Source organism: Zea mays, chromosome 8 (assembly GCF_902167145.1).
Source record: "Zea mays cultivar B73 chromosome 8, Zm-B73-REFERENCE-NAM-5.0, whole genome shotgun sequence".
NCBI lineage: Eukaryota > Viridiplantae > Streptophyta > Magnoliopsida > Poales > Poaceae > Zea > Zea mays.
The window spans coordinates 147,525,794-147,536,423 of NC_050103.1; the positions used below are offsets into that span (position 1 = coordinate 147,525,794).

Here is a 10,630-nt window from a genome sequence, read left to right on the forward strand (position 1 = left end):
ACAATTTGCTTTCTACAAATCTCACTGGCCTGTGCAAGTGACAACAGTTATGTAGTGATGGTTCACCTGTTCGAAGTTTCAAGTGGTAGCATCTGTTTTGTGCATGGGCTTTGTTTGGGACATAGTGAACCTGTTCGAAGCAGTATTCACTATTATGCTAAGGCACACTGATTAATAAATCCTAGTTACAATAAAAAAAATTAAAATGTTACTCAATATGTATCTGGCTTATGCTGTCTGAGGTGCTCCACTAAATCTTCTTGTAATTGATGATGAACTTCATTGTCTCTTATATTCTTGTGTATCTCGATAAATTCCATAAGGTCAGGTGTCGCAAAATGAGAAGGTTGAACATTGTGTTCTAGGGAATCAAATCGTTCTTCTGGATCGACATCTCCCTCATCTTCAATAATCATGTTATGCATGATTACACGGGACTTCATTATGTATGCCAATGCCTCCATGTCCCATAAACGAGCAGGTCCTCGAACAATGGCGAAGCGAGCTTGTAGGACTCCAAAGGCTCGTTCAACATCCTTTCTTACTGCCTCCTGTGCTTTTGCAAAATATTTATTCTTATTTCCTTGTGGTTGTGATATAGTCTTTACAAATGTGGCCCATGATGGGTATATACCATCTGCAAGATAATACCCCATTTTGTAAGCATGACCATTTATGTTATAATTCACTTCTAGCGCTTGACCTTCAGCTAAGTTTGCAAATAGTGGAGAGCGTTATAGAACATTGATATCATTGTGAGATCCGGGTAAACCAAAAAAAGGTGTGCCAAATCCAGAGATCTTTAGATGCGACCGCTTCTAAGATAATTGTAGGTTCTCAAACGTGACCAGAAAACATACCATGATGTGTTGTTGGGCAGTTCTTCCACTTCCAATGCATGCAATCTATGGAGCCCAGCATACCAGGAAAACATCTCCCCACTCCAATCTCTAGTAAGCGACTTGTGTCATTCTGATTAGGTGATCTCAAGTACTCATTTTCAAAAATTTCGACCACTGCCTTAACAAAATTTCTCAGACTCTCGATAGCGGTACTTTCTCCAATACAAATGTACTCATCAGTGGCATCAACGGCTACCCCATTAGTAAGCATACGAAATGCAGCAGTTACCTTTTGTAAACAACTCAAACCAAGTACATTAGCTGCATTTCTTTTCTGTACGAAGTAATTATCATGATTTTGTATTGCATTCATAATGCGCAAGAATAGTGGACGACTCATTCTAAACCTGCACATTGGATAACAAAATTATACAATATATAATATATGACATGATGGTAACACAATAAGTTGGTATTTTGTATAAACCTTCGTTTGAAGAATTCTGGTCCATACATAGGATCATCTGAGAAGTAATTTTCATATAATCTTTGGTGTGCAGCTTCTCCCTTACAATGAACAACTTTATGGCCGATGACAGAACCACCATGCTTTGGTTCATTATTATGTTCTTTTAAAACTTGTGCTATGGTTATAAAAAACTCATAATCTAATTGTTGTTGCAATAGAGATCGCCGACTCATCCTATCAAAATTATTAAAACCGTTTTTTAATCACCATAAGGGCTATTTACCAATCGGTATATTTAATTCATATGCGCCAATCAATAAACTTCAAAGGCCCTAGTGATGGCACGATGTGCAATCAATATACTTGAATTATTAAAGCAAAATTTTATTAAAGTACCTGGAATTCAGCCAGTAGAGGAAATTCACAAGCGCGGTGGAGGAATCTTCTACCGCGTTACAGGAAATCTTCTCCGCTGTAGAACTAGGCGGCGCCGGCGCATGCAAAAGAAAACAATCAGAATTTGCATCAATGGATTGACCGCATATAGGCTGACCATGTCGTGGGCTTTGAACTATGGGCTCAACAAGGCGTGAGATGTGAATGAATATGGCCCATAAACAAATATGGGCTGAACAGATCATGGCCTATGTAAAAGTTTACGTCTATATTTAGGTGTATTGTTGGACATAACACATAAACCGTACGCTCAAATAGTTTTTAGACTGCTATCAAAACTACTTTTTGGGGATATTTTTTTAGGAATCTCTTGGAGATGCTCTGAGTCCATGTATTCTAAACTTCACTTTATCCTCTGTAAACAGTATAAACAATATTATCTATAATTCAGTATCCCCTGTTTTAAGATACCTGTTAGAGACGGTCTAAGAAGAAGCGCAGAATACTTTAAAAATTTGAGAGAATATGTGAGGGTGTCAATATTTATCCCAACAGGTGTTCTTTTGTGTGCTTATAAGTTAGGATTTGGTTTGGTGCGCAATACAGAAGAAAAGATTCAAACTTTTCTCTGTCTGGGCTCGTTGGATTGTCCCGTGTGCATTAGACAATGCACTGTGCACTGTTCGGTGCTCAGGCTTAGTGTTGGTTTGCAACTACCTCTATGCAGGTTGTCTGGTGCGCACCAGACAGTCTATTGTTGCCTGTCTGGTGTACCCATAACCGTTGTTTCTAATTTTTCTCTCGCTCAGGCCCAGTCTCCATTTTCTTTTCATCGCTTCATCTTCCTCGTGTGTGCTCCTCCTTTCTTCTCCGCGCTGCCGCTTGAGCCTCTCCTTACCGGTGGCGCCGCCTCTCCTCTCTTGTCGAGTTGTTGTCCAACTCACCACCAGCGACCCACCCTCCTATCATCTAGCATTCTCATCACTTGCTCCTCCTCCTTTTCTTCTCTGGTAAGTTTCTCAGCTGATGTGCTCTCTCCTTGTTCTTCGGTGTATTCGATCCCTTGGGAAATCTGAGATCTCTTGTTGAATGGATGTGCAAAACCTCACTTGTTTGTGTCCTTGTCAGCATCTCCTTGCAGGATCTTTGTCCCTACGAGGGTTTCCATACATGAAAGTGTCCTTTTCTCCACCTCTTCCAGCCATGCACTCCAATTATTCGCTAAAATGCCCAAACCAGCTCTCCAATTTAAAACAACAATTATTCCTTTTAAATGCCTTTTATTCTCTTGTCTTTACCTCTATGTACCTATTATCTACCATGTTAACCCACTTTGCCCCTGGTTCTATTTCACTTTCACCATATGTCATTCATACTCCTCAAGCGTCCCCCCTTCTTATATTCATCCTCACTCATCCATTGCTCCACATGTCCCACCATATGTAGTAACCAATGTACCAAACACCCTACTCAAAGTCCAATTATTAACTCCCTCATATGTCTCACATGCCTCCCGTTCATGTCATTCTAACCCAAATGCCTATCTTTTCACACTCCATATCCCACCTTCATGCCTCCACCAGCAATTAAATTTTAAAATGAGATTCCATCTAGTCACTAGAGCATGTCATAAGTATCATCATCTTTAACTCCTATCTATGCTCCAAACTCTAAACCAGCTCTTGACAGACAAATGCCCCATCTATCCCTTATGCCTCTAATTTGGAGTATCTCCATGTGTTGTGTATATGGTTCACATTTTCATAACCATTTATGACTATGTGACTCATGTGCTCACTTCTGCTATTTCAGTGGGATGGCATGCTCACTCATGTGACTCTTCCCCTGCTTAGTTTACCCCCTAGAGACGTGCCCAGGTAGCAAGCTCTTCCATATTTATCTATTGCTTTGCTGCTTATAGACTCTTATCTTCTCCATCTCTCTTGTAGCAGTGGTCAGGGTTTGTGGTCACGCCTCAGCTCGGTCAGTATGGTTCGGACGAAGAATGCCACTATAGGAGGAGGTGATGATCAGGATCCTTCCTCACCCTTTTCGCCAGGACAAGGGCAATGCAATCTACCTTGAGCGATAGGGAGGCAAGAAGAAGTGCAAACTTGATAAAGCTATTCGAGTAGCGGTTGCAGCAGCATCGGCTGAGAGAGTAGAGCAGGGAGGACAAATGCATATTGGCTCTGATCAAATTGCTTACATTGTCAGACATTAGTCATTTTGGTTACGCTCCACTCCAGCTAGACTTGACCCCTCACTACAGCCCTCTGCTCCAGCCACCACTACCACTCCAGCCTTGTCTACTCTAGTACCTACAACTACCCTCGCTACACCAATAGCTTCCACCACGCCTGCTTCCCCCACTCCCACTCCCTTCACTACTCCACCTGTTTCTTCACCTCGTTTCCGAGAGCATGATGAGACCAAGGTACAACCCCTGGCTGAGTATCGGAGGCTATTTGACCTTCATAGAGACACTGCCACCAGGATTCGACGCTTTAGACATGTGCTGGTGGATACCTAGTTTCTAGCACAGCGTGACTCGACAGCTGGTCCTCTGTTCAGCACACAAACTCGGGAGTCGTTCTACAGAGCTCAGCAGACTGTTCAGATCGCCTTGAGGGCTCATCGGTGGATACAGAGATTGTGGGTCACATCATCTAACTACCTGGCATGTCCACTCTCTTGGATTTTGGTGGTTGCTATGTTGAGGAGTCGGTCAAAGTCTTCTACGCTATAGTCTGGATTGACATCGACCACCAGTGGATGAGATTTTGCTTTAAGCGAGAGAATGTCACTTTACATGCTAATCAGATCAGAGAGTTGTTTGGTTTTCTTGAGTCATCGACGAGGCTACACGATCTTTGCTATGGTTCTGCAGACCCATCTCGTCGCCCTCACGGTGGAGTTGCTCCAGGTATTGCTCATGTCTCGGTTCTCATCCGACCACCGTTCACAAATGGATTGAGGCGTTCTCTAGCGGACTTCACCACACCTGCAAAGTTTCTACATGCTCTGATGAGGTGGACACTTTTACCTCGCATGGGATATAGAGAGGCCACCACTCATATTTAGCTCTGGCTCCTAGGTGCCTTGGTTTCTCACTTGGTGTTCGACATTGTAGATTTTTTTATCTGTGAGATAGAGGACACTGTGTTGGACAGACTATGTGTTTGTCATTAGCTGCCTTATGCCCACTACCGCTGTCACATATTTGCGCAGCAGATTTGACCCCTTAGTTCCAGGCAATTCTTGGTCACGCATGACTTGTGTTTGGATTTTACCACCCTGAGCCTGAGGATGAGACTCATACAGGAGCTCGTGCCCTAGATAGTTGTACTGAGGATCATTTAGCCTCTAAACGTCAGGTTGAGGATGAGGCGATTAGGCAGATTGAGAAGCAGAGTCTGGTTCCCCTTGGTGCAGTTGATACTTCTTCCAACTCCTCTGATGATGATCTAGGTATTCCACCACCGCCTCCCCCTGTGCCTCCTCGCTCACATGATCACGAGACAGGTGGTTCCAGTGTTGCTCCTTCTCCTGCTCCTCCATCGATGGATCTGGCCTTAGCACCTATTCTTTAGCAGTTGAGTCAATAGCAAGCTCATTTGGTCGCCGAGCAGGCTCGACAGGTAGCAGTTCAGCAGTAGCAGTCCGAGCAGATGCTCTCCATATTTCAGACCATTCAGGACCGTCAGGATGCCTTACAGCAGCAACTTCTAGCAGATAGGGTAGAGCACTGGCATTTATGGCTTGTATCCTTTAGCACATCAGTGTTCCGGTCCCTCCAGTTCAGTCAGCACCACCCCTACCCCTTCAGACTTAAGTTGTGCCAACGATTCAATCGGGTGCTCAGACTCATACTTTTGGACGAACTTTCTCTCCTCTTCGGCCAGTGACCTTAGATTTCTTTGCTCAGGTCGTCGGATTTGAAAGCATTCAGCCGTCAGTGCCACCGATTTGCTCAGCAGTTTCTAACCTAGTAGTGGCAATATCAATTCTAGTGCCAACTCTAGCTTCAATGTCTCAATAGTTAGTTCCTTGTAGTGCTCCATCGTCTGAGTCAGCACTAGCTCCAGCCTCTACAACAGATCCTAGATTCGGTTCTGACTCCGATCATGTCCTAGATTATGCGATGACTGCCCATCCATTTGTTGCATTTTCACCTTCTCCTTTTGTCACACCCAGTTTTGGAAGGCAAACCGAATGCGAACCATGTACGTGCCAGGATCAGAAACTCACGTACACAACAATTACATAATTGGACACCATCACACATTGCTCAAAGTAAATAGCGGAAAGGTACTTTTATTACAATAAGATGTCCAAGACATCCACAGAGTCTAATACATAGCATAGTCATTAATATCATCAAAGTGCGGAAATACGAAACATAGTAGATAAGGCCTACACATGCAGCTGACTGGGGGTTGCCACTAAGAAAAACTAGGACTCGTCGTAGTCCTGGAACTCCTCAAAGTCCTCCATGTTGCCAGCATTTCCTCCCGAGCACTGAGTACAATGGGGACAACCTAGGGTGGGGGTGGTTTGTAAAGCAAGGGTGAGTACACATCAACGTACTCAACAAATGTCCTGTTTGCCTAAAGTGGACTAGTTGTATGTGGGGTTAAGGTTAAGCAGTTGCTTTTAGTTGGTCAAGTATTTATTACTATTAGTAAAACCAAGTTTTAGTAATAAACCCAGTTATTCCCGTTTGGCTAAAGTGGACTAGCTGTATGTGGGGTTAAGGTTAAGCAGTTGCTTTTAGTTGGTCAAGTATTTATTACTATTAGTAAAACCAAGTTTTAGTAATAAACCCGGTTATTACCCAAATGTACCTCCTCCAAGAGGAAATACTAGAGATCAAAATTATAACCATCATCATAAAAGTAACCAAAGTTCTTCTAACCAAAGAGGATCCCAAGGCTGCTCTTAACCGTGAGCTCGACTGATATACCAGTTTCTAACACTCTGCAGAGGTTGCACACTTTACACACGAGTCGTGATCCCTTTCCAGCCTGGGTTGTATAGACCTTATCATCACTACCGAGGTGAATGGCCAGGGATACACTACGTAGCCTTTAAAAAGACTCACCTAGTGCATAGCTGCTCGTTAGGTTTCGTCAGTCGTACAAACATAGTACACCTCCCCAAGGTGGGTGACTAACAAAACCAAATCGAATGAACCTCTGCACCCCCCTTGGTAGAGCGAGCACTACGCCTGGCCCTCATTGACGGCCCTCAGGCAAAGCCAACTACACCACGAGGTTCATCTAATTAATCAGCTAAGGGCGTCCCATTCCACCCTCATGGTTGCACTGTTATCCGGGGCGGTCACTCTATGAACAGGTCCTTACGGAAAGGTACTCAGGAAAATGGCTTGAGCCCCCTAAAATATCACAATATCATCATCGAGATAACATCATCGTATCATAAATGTTCAATCATGTTCATTGATTAAGTTGAAGCAATAGCATAAGCTAACCATGATTAACCCAAAAAGGTAAACAAGGATAAGTAAATACAGACTAGTCAATCCTTATGTTTCAATAATATAATGCGGGATGATGAATTATAAAGTTTGTAGGACATAATATGTCAGAGGACACTTGCCTTCACTGGGTTGTTGCTCTGGAAGATTTTCGACAACACACTCAGGAACCACATGCTGCTCGTTGTCTAAATAAAACGATCATACATTCAATACATTTGGTAAATGACAAATGAACAGTACATCAATCATGTACAAACAATGGAACACATCTCAAAAGGAAAAGTATAAACTCAAAAGGAGAGTTTAAATTATAAAGTGAACTAATCTCATTTAGTAGTTGATTATTATTTAAGTGTTGTCCATGATTACATAATATGATTCTATTCATTTTAATGAGACATAAAAGTTAAACAAGAGATAAATTCATACAATACACATTATTAATCTCACAAGATTAAATATCCATTAACCACTAGGGTTTCTTTTTTATTTATTTTATCAAGTGAATAATTCAACACATACACTAACCTATAGTCTAGGCATAAAATTAAGTGCTCATACTGTGGATGCACATAATTTATTTGAACACAGAATATTCTTATGAACATTTTGTAATTTGAAACACTCAATTTGGAGTTCATATGGAAAATATATGAAATAAACAAGTTTTGAAGTTTGAAATATAAAACTAGGTCCAATTCTTTGATTATTTAAAAGGACAAGGGTCCGTTTATAAGATTCCAGGGGCCTGCGCGTAAAGCCTAGGGACGATGGGTCCTATTACCCGAGAACTAAGGGTCATTTTTACAAAACCGAAACCCCAAGGGGTATCTGACAATCTTAACCACTCGATCACAGATGAACGACTTAGATTAGATCCGCGGATGAGAGCGCGTGCAGACGAGCGAACGTTGACAGGCGGGCCGGCGGTGTCAGCGACTGAGGAGGGAGGAGGGCTGACCAGTCGGCCCTAGCACCAGGGGGCGCAGGCGCTGACCGACGGGGCCCAGGGGCAGAGCGCGGGTGAGGGAGCGAATCCGAGTGGTCGGGTGCGAATTGGACGGTTAGTATTAGATTAGTTTTGATTAGATCCGGGTCGCCCGATCTTAGACAGACGCTTGGGATCTAACGGTCAGGTCCCTCGACCGCCAGCGGTGGCGCCGCTGGCGTCCACGACGGAGGTCCACCGGAGACGAGGGCGCGAGCGTGCTAGGGCCCGCTAGGACACCGGGAAGGGCTCGAGGAATTCAAGGGAGTGCAGCGAACTCGGCTAGGGGCAACACTGGCACAAAGGCGCTGGAGGGGGCGGTTCACAGCGAGGCGGCTCGGCGGTGGCACAACACTACTCCGGCGAGCAATCGCGCATGACCGAGGGCAATCAAGGGAAAAATAGGGGCGGGTCTGGGTTGCTTACCTCGAGAGAAGATTTCGGGACCCTTGAACGGTGGCAGAGAGAGGGAGGGTGAGGGCGTGCGGGTGTGAGAGCTACCGCTAACAGTTAGGTTCCACCAGTTAGACGGCGCGGGCGCAAGCGCGCGCGGAGCTGGGCTGGCTTGGGCTAGCTGGGCCGAATTGGGGTTTTCCATTTTTCAGGGAATTTCTAATGCCTTTTCTATTTTATTTTCTCTAGGGTTTTCAATTCAAATTCAAACCAAGTTTAAATTCAAACCAAATCAAACATGTGCGTCAATTCAAATAATATCTTGGACTCAACATGATGCATCAATTCATGGCGTACATTGTTTTGACAAAATAAATAATTAACTTCTCTCCTAATTAACCTAATTCTAACCAAAAGAAAAAGAGAGAGACTAGAGAGAGACAAGAGTAACACCTGAATTTGGTAGATGTTTACAAAGAAATTTTATATCCCCAAATTCAGGGTGTTACAAACCTATCCCCTTAAGAAGAATCTCGCCCTCGAGATTTAGGGTTGGCTAGCAAAGAGTTCAGGTACTTGGCTTTCAAATCATCTTCTCTTTCCCAGGTTGCTTCTTCTTCTGAGTGATGGCCCCATTTGACTTTACACATCCTGATGGTGCTTCTCCGAGTGACCCGATTTGCTGTCTCCAGAATTTGAGTTGGCTTCTCAATATATGCCAGATCTTCTTGAACTTCAAGGTCCTCTATTGCAACTGCTCTTCTGGCACTCTCAAGCATTTCTTCAGCTGGGACACATGGAACACGTCATGCACAACTGACAGACCCTCTGGTAAGCTGAGTTGATATTAGGCCTGGGTGTTCGGGTTACCCAAAAAATTCGGGTCGGGTAATCCGGGTAATTAAAATTTTGGGTTTTAGAAAGTGTTACCCGAATTTGCATTGGGTATTATAGTACCCGATAGTTCGGATACCCGACACTTCGGGTATCGGGTACTCCCGAAGTAACCAAATTTAAAAAACAGGAACCAGAGCAACACATCCACAATAATAATAGCTATTTAGGATACTCACAATCACACAATCACACGTGATAAGAGAAGATACATCAAGTTCTCAAGAATCAAGATATGAATAAAATAAAAAGAAGACTACACGTCTACTGGTCTACACTAGTGACCCACACAGACATGCTCACAACTGCACTGTACGCTGTACCAGCTACCAACCACCGCACAAATGCATAACACAAGCCACCAACCAGCTGCACACACAAACACAAGCACCGGCCAGTCGGCCACCGCCCAGCCAGCTGCACTGCACCAGTAGCCACAGCCACCAGCTCACTGCTTACTGCTCAGTGCTCACCATTCAGCTTCAGCCCACAACACGTCCACAGTCCACACCACCGAAGGAATATAAGGCTTATCCCGCCATTCTATACACGAGTCCAAGCAAAATATATATATGTTAACATTTCATAGCATTAATAAAAAAGAGTATAAAGTTATTTAAACAGTAAACAATTCATAGCAGATTAGCAACTCACTGATGTGTTGCTTGAGACTTGGAAGTGGAAGTAGCCTCGGTTCTTTTTCCTTTGCCACCATTACCAAATTCTTCAATTACCTCTACAATTTAAGGAGTGCAAGCATGTAGCTATCAATTAGAAATGGTTAAACATCAAATACATACAAAAATGATGGAATATACCTTTTTCTATAATAGTCAATTCCTCGATATTCTCTTGTATGTTAATGGGAGTAGACCTTCTTAGCCAATCTTGGGTACATACAAGGGCCTCCAACATGAAAGGAGTATGGGAAGTACGAAAATCATCCAAGATACACCCACTTGTGCTGAAAATGGACTTTGAAGCTACTGTTGATATTGGTATAGCAAGGATATCTTGGGCCATGTGAGCCAAAACTGGCAATCTATGTGCATTGTCCTTCCACGAAATGAGAACATCGATCTTTTTTCTGTGTCTTCACAATCTTCAGATAGATATTTGTCAAGTTCTGATTTGGTAGTGTTGTT

At 43.4% G+C, this 10,630-nt stretch overlaps 1 protein-coding gene and 1 long non-coding RNA gene across 3 annotated transcripts; one reads left to right on the forward strand and one right to left on the reverse strand.

The window, feature by feature from the left end:
- Positions 1 to 212: 212 nt before the first annotated feature.
- On the reverse strand, positions 213 to 1,544 carry LOC111589967 (uncharacterized). The gene is made up of 3 exons (XM_023300889.1): positions 1,330 to 1,544; positions 924 to 1,249; positions 213 to 709 (listed from the first exon to the last, which is right to left on the reverse strand). Exons 1-3 carry the CDS (start codon positions 1,542 to 1,544, stop codon positions 213 to 215), a joined length of 1,038 nt encoding a protein of 345 aa, XP_023156657.1.
- Positions 1,545 to 2,559: 1,015 nt separating this feature from the next.
- On the forward strand, positions 2,560 to 4,858 carry LOC111589977 (uncharacterized). Of its 2 annotated transcripts, none has more exons than XR_002749049.2 (3): positions 2,560 to 2,717; positions 3,520 to 3,584; positions 3,660 to 4,858. It is a non-coding gene; the product is annotated as an uncharacterized lncRNA (long non-coding RNA). The 2 variants fall into 2 exon arrangements; XR_002749048.1 differs by having other exon boundaries at positions 2,571 to 2,717; positions 3,657 to 4,858.
- The last annotated feature ends 5,772 nt before the right edge of the window (positions 4,859 to 10,630 follow it).